The 17,749-nt window shown below is 46.2% G+C and overlaps 1 protein-coding gene across 1 annotated transcript; it reads left to right on the top strand.

Annotated features, from left to right (window-relative positions):
* The first annotated feature begins 712 nt into the window (after nucleotides 1–712).
* On the top strand, nucleotides 713–16,599 carry CTCFL (CCCTC-binding factor like). Its single transcript, XM_027558988.1, has 5 exons — nucleotides 713–1,803; nucleotides 2,549–2,774; nucleotides 4,671–4,841; nucleotides 5,153–5,286; nucleotides 15,078–16,599. Exons 1-5 carry the CDS (start codon nucleotides 1,240–1,242, stop codon nucleotides 15,282–15,284), a joined length of 1,302 nt encoding a protein of 433 aa, XP_027414789.1. The 5' UTR covers nucleotides 713–1,239; the 3' UTR covers nucleotides 15,285–16,599.
* Nucleotides 16,600–17,749: the final 1,150 nt, after the last annotated feature.

The raw sequence follows: 17,749 nt of genomic DNA, 5'->3' as shown, positions 1-17,749 counted from the left end.
CCCTGCAGATACCCCCCACTCCCCCATCCATCTCCCCTCGTGGTCTCTCAGCGCCCCCTGCAGGTTCCCCCCCACTCCCCCATCCATCTCCCCTCATGGTCTCTCAGCGCCCCCTGCAGGTTCCTCCCCCACTCCCCCATTCATCTCCCTTCGTGGTCTCTCAGCGCCCCCTGTAGGTTCCCCTCCTCACTCCCTCATCCATCTCCTCTCTTGGTCTCTCAGCGCCCCCTGCAGGTCCCCCTCCACGCCGCCCCCTCAGCTCCCCCGTCTCAGGGCCCTTTGCAGGTCCCCCTCCACTCTCCCTCCATCCCCACTGGCCATTGTCTCAGCACTACCTGCCGCTCCCCGGGCACCTCTCACCTCCTCTCCCTCACTTTCTGCCTCCTCCATCACCCTCTCCCCAGGCCACGCCCCTTGCATGCCCCCCCCCCCTTTTTCCCACTCTGCGCCTGCGCACTGCACTGCCGTCTTTGACCCTCGAAGCCAGTCGGGCTGGCAGCAGCAGGCAGTGGCCTGCCAGCATGCAGCACGAGGCGGATTCCAGTGGGCTTGGCGGGCGGCGCGTCCAGGCCACGCTTCTTGGGTGAGGACCCTCCCCAGGGGGGCCAGACTCCAGCCTCCTCTGGAGGAGGAGCTGCTCCGCGTGGACGCGGGTGTGGGAGTTGGCGGGATGGCGGAAAAGTTCCGGGAGCTGCACCAGAGAGGTGGGGGAGGGGCCCAGTCATGGAGGGACCAAGCCGGGAGAGGTGGTCCAAGAAGGGAACGATGCCCCAGGCCTGGACATGTGGTGAGCCTGAGGCCTGAAGGCCAAGGCTGCGTGGGTGGAGGCCCTAGGCCTGAAGCCTCCATGGCTCAAAGGGTGCACAGTCTGTAATTGTGTCCTGGTGGGAAGCTGGTTCAAGCCACCCTTCTGGACCTGGAATGTGCATTTGCTGAAAGCCTGGCCAGTCTCAAGCCTTCCAGGCCTGGAATGTGCATTTGCTGAAAGCTTGCCCAGGCTCAAATCTTTTGGTTCTAGAATTTTCTAGACAAACATCTACTTTAGCCTAAATCCTGCTTAGCCTCAGCTCCTTCTCAGCCTAGGCTGAGTTAACTTAGTCCTGACCCATGTGAGCCCCCAAGTCTTTGGGGACTGGAACCTTATCAGGCCTTGATCAGCCCCAAATCCTACTAGGCTGAACCCCCCACTGTGCCCACCCGGACAGGCTTGCTTCTTTCTCTGACAGAGGCGGAGTCATAATGGCAGGGGCTGAGCTCTCTGTCCCCCCTGAGCAGTTCACCCAAATCAAAGAACCAGAGTTGATACCAGACAGGGCCCTGGAGGAGGAGAAAGAAGAGGAAAATGACAATGACGGGGTGCGCCGAGTAAAGGAACAGTCGGGCTCTGCGGGTTTGGAGGTGGAGAGTGCTCAGGGACCCTTCCAGACCACGATCCTGGAGGAGGTGCCGGAGCTGGTGCTGGCTGCCCCGGAGGAGATCGAGAGGCACCTCCTGACCCTGCAGACCGTGCACTTCCCCTCGGAAGAGGCTGAACTGCAGGACCTCAGCTGGCTGGATCCCCAGCAGGAGGACGAGATGCAGGTGAGGGTGCGCCAGGCCGGTAGTGGGGTGCAGTCGCTGGTGTGGCTCGAGGAGGCAGCCCAGCAGAGCCTGCACCAGTGTGTCCTCAATGTCCAGGAGGAGGTATACTCGCTGCAGCAGATGGAGGTGATGCAATTTCAGCTTCTGGAGGAGAATGTGACTGGGGCCGTTGAAGACTGTAAGTCGGCAGTGAGCCTGGAAGAAAGCACTGGATCCATAAAGGTACACCTGGTTTTAAGAAAAGGAAGGGGGAGCCACAAAACTGTTTTTTAGAGTTCTCCTTCCCTGGGTTGGGGAGATCCCTCAGAAAGGCATGGCTACCCACTCCAGTGTTCTTGCCTGGAGAATCCCATGGACAGAGGAGCCTGGCGGGCTATAGTCCATGGAGTCGCAAAGAGTCGGAAATGACTGAGCGACTAACTTGTGCATTATTACATGTGGACAAGCAGTTTAAATTTTGTATTTTAAACACAGGGACTTCTCAGGTGGTCAATGGTTAAGACTTCTCATTTCAGTGCAGGGGGATGCAGGTTTGATCCCTGGAAGCTAAGATCCCATATGCCTTAATGGCCAAGAAACCAAAACATAAAACAGAAGCAATATGTTAACAAATTTAATAAAGACTTTAAAAATGGTCCACATCCAAAAAAAAAAAAAGATTAAATTGTTACAATAAAAATATGTCCCAGAAAAATCATGGAAGAACTTGTGCAGTTTTTTTAGAGTTTAAGAAGTTACACTAATTAGAATACGATAAGATCCATTGAGTTTCTAAACTGTATTAATGTTCCATTCAAACCCTTGATGCTTAATAATTACAGTTTAAGCATTTTGGTTACAACGGGCAATTTTCTGTACTTTTTTGTGTTTTCCTCTGTGGATTTTATGGTTTCATCAAGGCAAAGAGTTACACCAGGCTGTAATTAACAGTATTGTGCTTGTTTGAATACTTGTTTTTGTGTATTAGCTCCAGAAAGGTCAGGAAGAGGAACAGCTGCTGACTGAAGGTGGATTCAGTGAAAAAGCAGAAGAGCAGTTTTTTCTTGTGGAAGCAAGGCCAGGAGATGAAGGAAGAGATGAAATTGTTCTGACATTTTCAAACTTAAATATGGAAGAACAAAAAGAGAAACCTGAACTGAGTCAAGCACACCTTGAAAAACCCAGCACTACGAAAAATCGAAACAAGGCAAAGGGTAGGCCAGTTCCTTTGGTGCAAAAAGCTCTGCAAACAGCAGGGCAACTGATTCTCTTTAGTAGGGAGAGGGCAGTTTGAGTTTGTAGTGGTTGCTTTAGTCGTTTTCAGAATGGCAGGAAACTTTGAACTCTGTATTGTGAATCAAATGCAAAAGAGTTTTGCGTTTTGTGACCAAATGTTTTAAAAGCATAGTACAGAGACTCACTTCTACTTAGGTGCACTTAAATAGAAGCTTGGATTTCCAAGGTGGCTCAGTGGTAAAGAATTTACCTGCTCGTGCAGGAGATGCGAGTTGGGTTGGGAAGTTGATCCCTGGGTTGGGAAGATGCCCTGGAGAAGGAAATGACAACCCACTCCAGTATTCTTGCCTAGGAAATCCCCTGAACATAGGAGCCTGGCAGGTACAGTCCATGGGGTTGCAAAGAGTCGGAAACGACTTAGCAACTAAACCACAGCAACAGATAGAAGCTTGGGCCCCATCTGTTCCCTACTTTGCAGCCCTGGGGCTGGGAGGTCTGATGGAGACCAAAGCCAGTGTGTCAGTGCTGGGAGATGGACAGAGTGATACCCAGAAGGCAGCCAAGACATCTTCTAAGGGAAGGGGATGTTTAGTTGAGGCTAGAAAAGAGGATAAACCTGACCCTCAAAATTTATTTGTTCAGGTTTTTAAAAAGTTTAGTTTCTCTCTTATCTAAATCAAGAGATTTCACCCTTGAAATTTCAATCTTTAGCTCTTTTATAAAAAGCTGTATCTGGCCACCCTTTGTTGTTTCCTCCTTCTAGCAACAGTTGGTCAGGGCTAAAAAGTGATTCAGTTGAGAAAACCACACTGCTACCACTGTCCCTTCTTACTTGTGGTTAGCATCATCTCAAAGTATTTTGCAATTTCTTCTTTGACCTATTGGTCCTTTAGGAGTGTATTGTTTAAATCTATATATTTGTGAATTTTCCAAATTTCTTTCTTTTATTGATTACTGACTTCAGTCTGTGATGGTCAAAGGGCAGATTGTTTCTGTCTTTTAAAATTAATTGACACTTGGTTCCTGGTTTATTCTATTGTCTTTCCTGGAGAAGGTTCCATATACACCTGTGAAAAATGTATATTTTGCTCTTGTTGAGTGGAGTGTTCATAGAAGTCTATTCTGTCAGATAGGTTTGTGTTGAGTCTTCTGTTTCCTTGATGATATTTTGCCCAGATGTGCTGTTCACTGTTGAGAGTGGGTTGTTGAAGTCTCCAACTGCTATTGAAGGCTCTCTTCCTACTTTCAATTCTTTCAGTTTTTGCTTCAAGTATTTTGGAGACCTATTTTTAGGTGCACATGTGTTTATAATTGTTATATCTTCGTGATGATTTGACTCTTTTACTATTATGTTCTTTTTTTTAAATGCTTTCTTGTTTATTTTTGACTGCGAGGGCTTTTCCCTCGCTGCAGCAGAGCAGGGACTACTTGCTGGTTTCCATGTGCAGGCGTCTCATTGTGGTGGCCTCTTGTGTTGTAGAGCACAGCATCTAGGGCGTGCGGGCTTTAGTAGTTGTGGTACATGGGCTTAGTTGCTCTGCAGCTGGTGGGATCTTCCCTGGATCAGGGATTGAACCCCATGTCTGCTACATTGGCAGGTGAATTCTTTCCCACTGAGTCACCCGGGAAGCCCTACATTATGTTCTTATCTGTCTCTTGTAACAGTTTTTGTTAGAGTCTATTTCGTCTATTAGTATAGCCACCCAGCTTTCTTTTGGTTACCATTTGCCTGGAATGTCTTTTGTTGGGTCACCACGTTAGGTTTAAAAAAAAAAAAAAGGATGTGCCAAGTTACTTTGATGTATTTAAGTGGAATCTGAGCACCTAAAGGAAAATGTTTACAAACACATAAATGTTGTCTCTCCCTCCCACAGAAGTAAAACAAACCTTTCACTGCAACTTCTGCAAGTTCACGTCTTCTAGAATTTCGAGTGTCAATCGTCATATGAAAATTCACAGCACTGAAAAGCCCCACGTGTGTCACCTGTGCCTGAAAGCTTTCCGTACAGTCACCCTCCTTCGGAATCATGTCAACACCCATACAGGTAAACAGCTGAGGGGGGCATTTCCCTTGCAGGATGCGTGTTGAGACTTGTGTAAGAAGGCACATCCACCTGTTTCTAAATTAAAATGGTGTCTTTTTTTAGACTTTAGTTTTGTCTTTTTTTCTTCCACTTTGGTTAAAAACATTGGATGGTCCAAAGATTTTTCTTATATCTCTCTGGAGCATTTGGTTTAAAGAGCCTCTTCTGAATTTTTAAATCATTTTGAGACTGAGTATCGTTTATACGTTATAATTGCCTAGAAAAATTGTTGTTAAATCTTGTTTGAAAGAATAAACTGTGTGCTTTTACAGGAACCAGGCCCCACAAGTGTGGTGATTGTGACATGGCATTTGTCACCAGTGGAGAACTCGTCCGGCATAGACGTTACAAACACACTCACGAGAAACCCTTTAAATGCTCCATGTGCAAGTACGCTAGTGTAGAAGTAAGTTCACTCTTTGTAGTTAGTGTCTTATTAAGAAGTTTCTGTAAATCAAACTGCTAATAGAATCTCTTCCAATATCTCGTTCTTGTTTCTAAATTTAATTTTTAAAACATGATTCTTTTTTTTTCTTTGACACAAACTAGTGAAAGTAATATATAATGGTGTACAGATTACAAGTAATCTATGGTCCTTGAGAAATAATTCTCATATTTGTGTAAACATTCTACTCAGCATTCCATGTAGCACTCATTCCACAAAACCAAAATGTATTTGCTCTAACACAGAGCACAGATCCGGTTTGAATTTTTGCTGAAATCTTTGAGCTTTCCTCAGTGGTACTTGGTTCCGTGCAAAGCAACTTGCTTGAAGATTTAAACATGGCCATTTCTGTTCTTAAGGACAGAGACCACCTTTTTGAATCTTCGGTTTTATCATGATCATTTCAACTAGATTGGTTTACTTATACATCCCAGAAAACTGAGCTCATTCTCAGTGAAATGACAGCAGCAGGGTAGAGTCACTTTTTAAATTTCTTATTTATTTATTTTTATTTTTGTCTGTGCTGGGTCTTCGTTGCTGCACGCAGGTTTTCTCTAGTTGCAGCAAGTGGGGGCTACGCTGTAGTTGTGAAGCAATAGTCTCTAGGGCGTGTGGGCTTCAGGAATTGCGGCTCCCGGGCTCTAGAGCACAGGCCCAGCAGTTGTGACTCACAGACCCAGCTGCTCCGCGGCACGTGAGATCCTCCCCGACCAGGGGTCAAACCAGTGTCCCCTGTACTGCAAGGCAGATTCTTAACCACTGGACTGCAGTTACTTTCGAATGTCACTTTTCTGCAAGTTTTAAGGACTCTGCCGTCCAGTACAGCACATGCTGAGTCCTGAGCCCATTGGGCAAGGAAAAGACACTCGAACTCAACTAAGCCGAAGGGGACAGCGAAAGTTTAAATGCAGTAGTGATGCAACTGTGTTTCATCAACTAGGAGATTTCACAGACAGTGTCAGGATTTGATTCCAAAAATAATTTTCTTTTTTGTTATTACTATTTTTAAAAATTGTTTCTCATCTGAGTTAAAGGTTGTAACTGTATAATGAAAATGTAACCAAAAGAGTGTGTGTGGGGTCCAGCTGCTCGCCACTCAAAAGCCAATAAACAGGTCAGGTTGGTGGAAAGGAAAGTTTGCTTTATTTCAGGTGCCAGCATAGCCCAGTCAGTAAAGAATCTGCCTGCAATGCAGGTTCGATTCCTGGGTTGGGAAGATCCCCTGGAGAAGGAAATGGCAACCCACTCCAGTATTCTTGCCTGGAGAATCCCATGGACAGAGGAGCCTGGCGGGCTACAGTCCATGGGGTCACAGGAGTCAGACACACTTAGGGACTAAACCACCAGCAACTTGAGGGAGAGGGTGGCGAAAGTCTGTCCAAAGGCCGACTCCCCCAACCCCGACAAGCAGAGGGTGAGAGCCTTTATAAACAGAGTTGGGGGGTGGGGAGCTACATGCAGAAACAGCAGTCATCTGTAACACTCATCTTGAAATTGGTCATCACTGGTTGGACCAGCATCATCTTGGTTGTTTTAGGTACAGTTAATCTTCAGTTCCAGGATCCCTTTGTTCCCATTTCTTTGAGGCCATTTCTCAGAATTGTGGCAGCTCATGTCCTCGGTGCTATCTGGTCTTCATGTAGTTAACTTTTCCACCTGGTGTTTTAGTATCTATAAGACAGTTCACAGGATATGGCCCAGAATATTGTCTATAGCCCTTGAGAAAGAACTAAAGGTCCTTCACTATGCTGAATGAAAACATCGTTATTATTTAGTGTCTTTTGACTTTGTTTTTCTTTTGTTTCAGCATTTCTTGCTCTCTGGTTGAACTTATTCTTTTTTTTTTTTTTTTTTTTGAAGTTATTCTTCGACTAAAGTTTTCCACAGACAAAAGGCAGGCAGAGAACATTTCGGGGGGAGGGGAGGGGACAAGGACCATAGGATCCTGAAAGTGAAAGTGTGAGTCGCTCAGGTGTCCGGCTCCTTGTGACCCCCATAGACTGTAGCCCCCCGGGGTCCTCTGTCCATGGAATTCTCCAGGCAAAAATATTGAAGTGGGTTGCCTTCCCCTTCTCCAAGGAATCTTCCAAAGCCAGGAATCGAACTTGGGTCTCCTGCATTGCAGGCAGAATCTTTACTGTCTGAGCCACCAGAGAAGTATAGGCTCCTGCTCCATTTCAAAAACACAAATGAGGGGTTTCACAGAATGAAGCCACAGAATGAAGGTCTGCTCTAAGGAGGAGTAGCCCAGGTCCCCTCCCTAACATCACCCCTATACACAAGTGCCAGCAGGAGTAAGTAAGGCTGGGGTGTAGGTATAGCAGCTTCTGAACTCCCCTCTCTCCCCATCCTCGCTTTCACGGCTGTCCAGAGAAGGTTTATACACAGGCTTCTTTGATGGGCTTCCCTGGTGGCTCAGACAGTAAAGAATCTGCCTGCAATGCAGGAGACCTGGGTTCGATCCCTGCGTCAGGAAGATCCCCTGGAAAAGGGAGTGGCTACCCACTCCAGTATTCTTGCCTGGAGAATTCCATGGAGAGAGGAGCCTGGCAGGCTACAGTCTATGGATGGGATCACAGAGTCAGACACGCCTATATGACTAACACTTTTCTTTGATCATTCACACCGTGCAACTTATCAAACCTTTTGTGCTATGATTTTAAAAGTTCTTTTTGTTTTGCTTTCTGGTACACTCAAAGATCTCTTTTTTTCTTCTAAAAATATAAGCTGGGACTTCCCTGGTGGCGCAGTGGATAAAGAATCAGCCTGCCAGTGCAGGGGTCCGATCGCTGGTCTGGGAAGATCCCACAGGCCACAGAGCTCCTAAGCCCGTGGGCCACAGCTACTGAGCCCACGTGCTGCAACTCCCAAAGCCCGTGCGCCTAGTACCTGTGCTCTGCAACAAGAAAAGCCACCGCAGTGAGAGGCCATCACACTGCGACCAAGAGCGCCCCCCTCACTGCAGCTAGAGAAAGCCTGCCCGCAGCAGCGAAGACCCAGTCCGACCAAAAATAAATAAAAATGAAAATCTAAAAGCCGAATTTCTTTGGTTCGGCTCTTGTTTTCCTAGTCTTCCCCTGTTCTAGAATGTTCTTCAGGCTTATTAGGGAACCCAACCCAGTGCAGCCCTCCTAAGATTACAGAGAGGCTGCTCAGGGCTTTCTGACATCTGTATTCCAGGCATGGGTGATTACCTTCTGTTCTACTAAAGGTAGATAAAGGCCCCAAAAAAGTGATTACAGAGTAAGAACAGTTCTTGAAGGTAATAAAATAGGCAAAAAAATAAAAAGATCAAATGAGAGGCATGTCTGCCTTTTAACTAAGCAGGATACATACATTCTAATCAAATTAGAATGTGGTGTATTTTTTTTCTACTTAAATGTTATTTTTCTTCTACTTAAAAGTTACTTCTCTGGTGGTACAGAGGACAAGAATCTGCCTGCCAGTGCAGGGGACACGATTCGATCAATCCCTGATCTGGGAAGAGCCCACATGCCACGGAGCAAGCCCTTGGGCCACACCTACTGAAGGCTGAGCACCTAGAGCCCATGCTCCGCAGCAAGAGAAGCCACTGGGCTGAGAAGCCCGTGCCCCACAACCAGAGAGGGGCCCTCGCGCTCTGCAACTAGAGAAAAGCCTGTGCAGCAAGAAAGACCCGATGCATTCAGAAATAAAATAAATAATTTTTTTAAAGTTACTTCTCATGGAGAAACTACTGCCGCGTGGAACCTATTCTTTTGTTAAAAGATAGTTATTTCACTCTTCGCTGTGGGTTGTGGCATGTGGGATCCAGTTCCCTGACCAGGGATTGAACCTGGGCTTCCTGCATTGGGAGCGTAGAGTCCTAGCCACTGGATCACCAGGGAAATCCTTGGAACCTCTTCTTAATTACCAAGAAGGCTTTCCTCCATCCCTGGGCTGTTTAGGGTCCACAGGACTTGGAGCTGTAAAGTGCCTCCAACAGATGCAGGTCCATTCAAGAGCTCATGTTTCAAGTTTCTCTATTTACACAAACAATAGTTTTGTGGCCTCCATGCTTCTGCAGCATAATCTAAACTTTGCCGCTTTTGAGAGGATGTTGCTTTAGAAATGAAAATAAAATCGTGTTTGCACTGAGTGTCTGGATTTCCATCTTCTCTTGCAAAGCGAAGCTGAAGATGAGAGTCTCTTGATCCTCCTGCTCATTATTGCCCGAGGATCTCAGTGCACACAACTCAGATGAAGAACACCATCCAACCCAGAAAGGAAAATGAAAGGCTTAGCGTGTTTTCCAGGGTGTGAAATGGGCTCTGATGTTAACGTTGGACTCATTTACATATCTTTTATAATGCTACTTTATTCAAGAGTCCGCAGGTTTGATGTTTCCATTGCAATAAATATCTTTCATTTGTTTACCAGGCAAGCAAGTTGAAGCGCCACATCCGCTCACACACGGGTGAGCGCCCCTTTCAGTGTTCCCTCTGCAGCTATGCCAGCAAAGACACCTACAAGCTGAAGCGGCACATGAGAACACATTCAGGTAGGACTTTCTCCTGCTTAAGGCCAAATAGGTACAGCATTGCTTTCTCTAAGGGCTTCCCAGTACAGAACCCACCTGCCAGCTCAGGAGACACAAGAGACGCGGGTTCCATCCCTGGTTCAGGAAGATCCCCTGGAAGAGGGCATGGCAACCCAGTCCAGTATCTTGCCTGGAGAATCCCGTGGACAGAGGAGCCTGGCGGGCTATAGTCCATAGGGTCACAAAGAGTTGGACATGACTGGGCGACTGAGCACACAGGCACGCGTGGGTCTTGAACCATGAGCAGCCACCAGATGGTAGGAGAGTCGCTCCCTCTGGCCCACTGTCCACACAGCTGGACATGATGTTGTCCGGCTTGATTCAGGAATCTCGCGCTCACTGGAGAGTCAAATGTAGGATGAAGGAGCTGAAAAGGGAATATTGGGGGAAAGAAAGGCTTTCAGCCGCAGGGGAGCACCTTTGGGGAGGTGCTCTCCTTTGGGGAGCACCAGGGTTTCGGGGTGGGGCGCCTCAGCAGGGGTCACTGCTGTCTTCCATGTCCCAGGTGAGAAGCCCTACGAGTGCCACATCTGCCGTGCCCGCTTCACCCAGAGCGGGACCATGAAGATGCACATCCTGCAGAAGCACAGCGAGAACGTCCCCAAGTACCAGTGCCCGCACTGCGCCACCGTCATCGCCAGGAAGAGCGACCTGCGTGAGTGTCTGGCGGCCGGAACTTCCTTTATTGTTCTTTTCATTGGCGTGTAGTTGCTTTGAGCTTTCCCGGTGGCTCAGACGACCGTAAAGAATCTGCTTGCAGTGCAGGAGCCCTGGGTTCAATCCCGGGATCAGGAAGATCCTCTGGAGAAGGAAATGGAAACCCACTCCAGTATTCGTGCGTGGAGAATCCCATGGACAGAGCAGCCTGGCAGGCTACAATCCATGGGGTTGCAAGACTTGAATATGATAGAGCCGCAAAGACTTTGACTTTTCACAGCTGCTTTACAGTACAATGTGACTTAGCTATATGTATTCATATATCCCCTCCTTCTTGAGCCTCTCTCCCACCCACTGTGTGCAGCTCTGGGAAACCTGAGGAGTTCTGGGCCTGATGGCAGGGAGGCAGTAGGATTCAAGAACTGCTCCTGGGGTTGGGTTGGGGGTTTTTGTGTGTTTGTTTTGGTTGCTGTTGTTTTTTTCAGCGGTCCTATAGTGCCATCTTGTGGCTCTGTCGCATAATTGCAGTTTCAGAGTTTGGTCCAGGTCCAGTCTAGGTACAAAAATGAGCTCTCACAGGCATTTGAGCTCATAATGGGCTTCCTCCAGGTGTTACTTGGCTCCGTATTGGGTCTGTTTTTTTTTTACAAATGACGAAGGGGATCAGAGACAGAAAGCGAACTTACCCCAGAGTCCCGTGACCAGGATGCCAGGACATGGCCTCGTTGCAGGTTCTGAATCTTTTATCAGTGTTCTGTCCAGTGACACTCAGTAAGCTTTTCTTAACCCCCTGCTGTGACCCTGAAAAGTTCTGGGAACTAAAGGTACAAAAGAAAGAAGTGAGACATGGTTCTTTCCATAAGGAACTTGCTTCAGTGAAACAGTCCTCTTCCTGTGACATGAAATCCACATTGTGACCAGGTAAACCATCATAACAGAGGAGGCACCTTGAGCACGTCTGAGTGCCGGGTTGAGAGCTGGGATCATATGCCACCTTCAGGGAAAACTGGTTGTAGTTGGTGTCGGGTGGGGGACAGGTAGAGTGAGTGAGCCAGCCTCTCTCCTTTGTTCCAGGGTTCCTGGTCCCTCAGTTTCCACTGCCTCTGTCCTCTTCCTAAAACACATAACACTGTGATGCTCAGAATATGCCAGCAGAGAGAGAGTCCCCAGTTTGCCCGGAGAAATTCTAGAGATGAGAGACGCTATTTTGAAAACATTTCTGAAAGGGTAAAGGTGTTTAGTGAAGCCTTAGCTTTTATTTTTCTTCAAAATCTTTGTCAGTTTCAAAACACAGCCCAGCGGGACCTTGTAGGGCGTGAATCATGAGCCAGTTGCCAAGAAGGGACGTTTTCGACACCACCGCCAAGACATACAGGTTATGGCCCATCTGAGTCAGTGACACCCTCCATACATGTCACGAGATGTTCTGTAAACAAGCCAAGCTCAGCCCTCCTTCTTGTCTCTATAGGAGATACCAAGCTCTTTAAATGACTGAGCGGCACACCTGGCATGTGTACCTCCACCCAGCAGTTGCTGACTTTAGTTTAGCCTCTGACACAAAGGATCACAAAGCCAAGTCGCGCTAGACTCAGTTGACAAGAAATTATCTCAGAGTGTGTCTGTCCATTACGACATAGGAAAATCAGAGGCTTGACATCTAACAGAACATCTGGGCTTTTACATCAGAATACAGAGGTTAGGGACTCCTCTGGTGGCCCAGTGGTTAAGACTCAGAGATCCCAATGCAGGGGTCCAGGTTTGATCCTTGATCAGAGAACTAGATCCTGCATGCCCCAACTAAGACCTGGTACAGCCAAATAAATATATTTTTTTTAATTATGCAAAAATTGCAGAGGTTATATCTTTGTTACGTAAAACCATCCTAGGCAACAGAGTGGTAAAGAACCCACCTGCCAATGCAGGAGACGCGAGACACGGGTTCTATCCCGGAATTGGGACGATCCCTCGGAGAAGGAAATAGCAACCCATTTCAGTATTCTTGCCTGAGGAGCCTGGTGGGCTACAGTCCATAAGGTTGCGAAGAGTCGGACACAGTCAGCATGTGCACAGACACGCACATAAAACCATCTTAACATTATCCTAAAAATCCACCCACATAGTAAGGTTCTCCAAGTGCTTTGTTTAATGAACATGTTGGGTCCGATATGTCCTACCTTATGTGCTTAACTCCATGAGAAAGAATATTAGCATGAGATGTCAGTACACTGTGCATTTAAAGCATCAGTTGTCAGCCGAGAATGACTTTATGGCTGGGGAGGTGGGCATTTGGCAGTATCTGAAGGCACTTTGGCTATCACCCTGGGGAGGAAGGGATGTGACTGGTGCTAGAGGGGGGAGGCCAGCAATGCTGCTAAACATACATCCTGCAGCACCCAGGGTGCCCCCACCCCGCCCAGGAAGACATCAGCCAGCTTCAAGTGTTACTACCAGCAGACCCCATTCTATTGCGCTTTGCTTTATTGCGCTCCTCAGATGCTGTGTTTTTTACACGTTGAACGTTTGTGGCAACCCTGCATTGAGCAAGTCTATTTGTTCCATTTTTTTCTGACTACATCTGTTCACTTCTTGTCACTGTATCACATTTTGGTATAAATCTCACAATATTTCAAATCCTCCACCAGCAAAAAGATTATGACTTGCTGAAGGCTCAGATGACAATTAGCATTTTTTAAAGCAGTAGTTTTAAATTAAAGCGTATATCTAGTTTTTTAGACACAATGCTACTGCACACTTAATAGACGATAGTTTGGCATAAACATAAGATTTATAGGTACTGGGAAGCAAAAACATCCATGTATTAATATTTGTTTTATTTGGTTTATCGTAATGGTCTGAAAGAGAACCTGCAGTATCTCAGGGTAGTTCCAAAGCTGAGAAACTCTACTTGAAGGGTAGGGGAAAATCGACCTCACAGAAAATAATTTCTTGTACATGATGCTCCATGATGCTTTTAGGTGTCCATTTGCGCAACCTGCACACATACAAAGCTGCAGAGATGAAGTGCCGTTACTGCCCTGCTGTGTTCCATGATCGCTACACTCTGATCCAGCACCAGAAAACTCACAAAAATGAGAAGAAATTCAAGTGTGGATACTGCAGCTACGTCTGCAAGCAGGTACTGTGTATCAGGGACCCCGGGCAGGCGCTGGGGGGCAGGGGGAGATGGAAGAAGGAAGGGCTGGAGTGGGATTCTCTTCCACTTTGAACATATTCTGGAAAATCATGCCTTCCATAAAAGAGACTATTTAGAATAGCCAAAAGACAGCTGTGCGTGAGCCAAGAGTTGTTTTTACAGCGTGGGTTCAAAAGCGTGGCTCACAGACCCCTTGAGGTCCTTGAAGCCAATCAGAAGCATAAGGTCAAAGTCACTGTCATTAAGTAGTCATGCTGCCAACACACTCTCTGCCCTTTCGCTATGTGACGTTGGCATTGATGGTGCAAAAGCAGTGGGGCTGCCCGAACATGAGTCAGAGCAGCCACACCAAGCAGGACTGTTGTGTGTCTTGTTTTTTAACTAATTTGCAAATTTTGGGTTGTGCCGGGTCTTTGCTGATGCCTGTGACCTTTCTCAAGTTGTGGACATTGGGAGCCACACTCTAGTTGCAGCGTGTGGGGTTCTCATCGCGGTGGGTTCTCGTTGCAGCACACGGGCTCTAGGTGCACAGGCTCAGTAGTTGCGGCACGAAAACTCAGTTGTCCCACCGCATGTAGGATCTATATTTTTGTCTTGATGCCCCAAATGAGTTGCTCATAGAAATCTTAGTTAAAATTTCTGGTGATTTCTTTGCTGAGAACAATGATTTTCACCACTGTGCTTTTAAATCGATAGGGAGATTTGCTGTACACCGTCGGGTAATAGCCAGGAAAACGTGTAGATGCTTAACTTCCTTCAACCCCCAAATATCCGCTGAATTGAAACTCTAACAACAGGTTTTCAAGTTTGCAGGATCTGTCTGCTCTTTGTAAACTCGGATCATGGCAAATAATTATAGGAATGAGGTTGCAGCTACATGAGCTCTTCTGGAGAGGAAATTGATTTCGGTTTCACTCTTCCAAGTGTGGTCTGCCTCATCCCCCCGGGAGTGAAGGACCGGCTGGGATTAATCGTGAGAACTTGGTAACCTAGGGGCAAGGACTGGGTAAGACCTTGCTTCCTAGAGGCCATACTGTGCAGCTTCCACGGTAGAGCTGTGTTGAGAATGCATTGGCTTTGTTTTTTCTTAAAAATGCACACATCTTTGGAGGAGCAGGGGAGAGGTATGCAGTTAATAATGGGGCTTCCCCAGTGGCTCAGCGGGAAAGAATCCGCTGCAATGCAAGAGATGCAGGTTCAATCCCTAGGTCAGGAAGATGCCCTGGAGGAGGAAATGGCAACTCATTCCAGTATTCTGCCGGCTGCAGTCCATGAGATCACAAAGAGTCAGACACGACTGAGTGACTAAACACACACAATAAATAATGCCTGATACTAAAAAATTGTTAGTAGCTAAGCCTGTTTGTTTTCTTTGCCTTCTAGGAACGTCATATGACAGTTCACATACGTACCCATACCGGAGAGAAGCCGTTTATCTGTCTCGCCTGCACTAAATGTTTCCGACAGCAGCAGCTTCTAAATGTGCACTCCAAGAAACAGCACAATATCAATTTCGTCCCGAATGTTTACGAATGCCCCAAGTGTGGCAAAGGTTTTTCCCGCTGGGTAAGCTCACTCAAGTCACAATAAATCCTCCTTGAAAAGATCCCGGGATCCCCCAGGCACAGTGTCAACCCAGGCAGTTTAAACCTGATTATAGAAACTTGCTACGATTTAAGATAGCATCTGTCATGCCTTAGGAAAGTGGTTATTAGTTTTTTGGAGTCATGAAAGTCTTGGAAATCTTATATAAATGTGTGGTCTCCCTTCTGTGGAAAAAGACAATTCTGCAGACAGAATCTTGCAAATGGCTTTAGGGAGTCCTCAGACTAAAGAACCCCTGCTTCTCAGGTAACGTTTTAAAGAATTGTCCTTGTGGATTCAATTTAGGCTACTTCATAGAGAGAATGCTGTTTTTCATACGTTTTGTAGGTATTCTTAGACTCGTGCCATTGGTACTATGCTGAGAAATACACTTCCTCTTCTATTTATCATTTTTTAGATGTTATATTAGTTATCTATGGCATAACGAATTACCCCCAACGTACTGGCTTAACACAACCCACATTTGTCCTGTCTCATTTTCTGTGGGTCAGGAAATTGGCATAGCTCTGGCTCTGGGTCTCTCACGGGTCGCAATCAGCATGTTGTCAGGGCTGCAGTCATTTGAAGGCTTGATGAGGGCTGGAGGGACCACTTCCAAGCTGGCACCCTCAATATTGGCTGGAGACCACAGTTCCTGATCACATGGACCTCTCCATTGGGCTGCTCAAGTATCCTCATAACCAGAGCGAGTGAGACATAGCAAGGAGGAAGCCATGGTGCCTTTTGTCCCCTAGTCTTAAAAGTGACACGACCCTACTTCTATTCATTGCAAATGCATCACATAATTCAGGCCCTATTCCAGGGATGGGGGATGAGTCCCTTTTGAAAGAAAAAAGTCAATTTATGGACATTTTAAAAGCACCAGAGATGATTAGCCAGATTCCTAGATATAATGTAAGCTTCACTCTAACTTTATAAAAGTTTAAAATGATCTGAATTTGACTTTTATGGAGGAAACTGTCTTTCCTCTTAAGAGACGACGGTAGGGTCGTTGTGTGTTTGGGTAGTGTCATGGGACAGTTTTAGAGTGTTAATGCTAAAACTTCAGAATTTCAAACAGAAGCAGTGGCAGTGCTCCAAAAACAGTGTCATTCATGCTGAGTTAAAATTGTAAAGAAGCCACAGGGAAACAGAGGAAAGAATAAGTCAGCCTCATAGACTCCTTCAGAACATAAAATCAGAAGTTTTGAAACTTTTCCTCCTATTCAAGCAAGCACATTGGGGCTTGCCTCTGGAATATATAAAGAACTTTTACAGCTCAATAATAAAAAGATAAGTATTCTATTAAAAACAGGCAAAGGATCTAAGTAGACATTTCTCCAAAGAAGATATACAGATAAACTATAGGCTTGTGAAAAGATTCCTCACTAAGGAAATGCAAAGCAGGATGACGGTGAGTTACCCCATGGGACAGCCATCAGGATAACTGTTATTAAAGAAGACAGATAACAAAAGATGTGTGGAGATTGGACCCCTCATACACTACTGGTGAAATTTTTAAATGATGAAGTCACCTTATAAGATAGCCTGGCAGGTCCTCAAAAAGTTAAACGTAGAGTTACCATGTAACCTGGCGATTCCACACCTAGTCATGTACCCCAAAGAAGTGAAAGCTTATGACTACACAAAAATGTGTACACAGCCGTTCACAGCAGCATTGTTCATTAAGCAGTGGAAACTGCCCAAATGTCTATCAACTAACAGATAAAATGCTGCCCGTCCATTTGATAGAATATTTGTTGTTGTTGTTCAGTTGCCAAGTTGTGTCCAACTCTTAGGGACCCCGTGGACTGCAGCACGCCAGGCTTCCCTGTCCCTCACCATCTCCCAGAGTTTGCCCAAGTTCATGTCCTTTGAATCAGTAATGCCATCCAACCATCTCATTCTCTGTCACCCCCTTCTCCTCATGCCCTGTCTTTCCCAGCATCAGGGTCTTTTACCAGTGAGTTGACTCTCTGCATCAGGCAGCCAAAGTATTGGAGCTTCAGCTTCAGCTTCAGCAACAGTCCTTCCAATGAATGTTCAGAGTTGATTTCCTTTAAGATGGACTGGTTTGATCTCCTTGTAGTCCAAGGGACTCTCAAGACTCTTCTCAAGCACCACAGTTCAAAAGAATCTATTCTTCAGTGCTCAGCCTCATTTATGATTCAACTCTCACATCCATACATGACTACTGGAAAAACCATAGCTTTGACTATATGAACCTTTGTCCACAGAGTCATGTCTCTGTTTTTTAATATGCTGTCTAGGTTTGTCATAGCTTTTCTTCCGAGGAGCAAGCAGCCTTTAATTTCATGGCTGTAGTCACCGTTCACAGTGATTTTGGAGCCCAGGTCTATTTAGAGCAGTTTCTTTTATACAGTACATCATGTCCGGCTAACAAGAAAAAATTCCAGGGCATGCCAAAGAGCAAGAATAAATAAATAAAAATTTGAAGAGAGAGAGCATCA

This window comes from Bos indicus x Bos taurus, chromosome 13 (genome assembly GCF_003369695.1).
Source record: "Bos indicus x Bos taurus breed Angus x Brahman F1 hybrid chromosome 13, Bos_hybrid_MaternalHap_v2.0, whole genome shotgun sequence".
In the NCBI taxonomy this organism is placed as follows: Eukaryota; Metazoa; Chordata; class Mammalia; order Artiodactyla; family Bovidae; genus Bos; species Bos indicus x Bos taurus.
The sequence above is the reverse complement of the archived record's forward strand: the minus strand, read 5'-3'. Positions and strand labels throughout refer to the sequence as shown.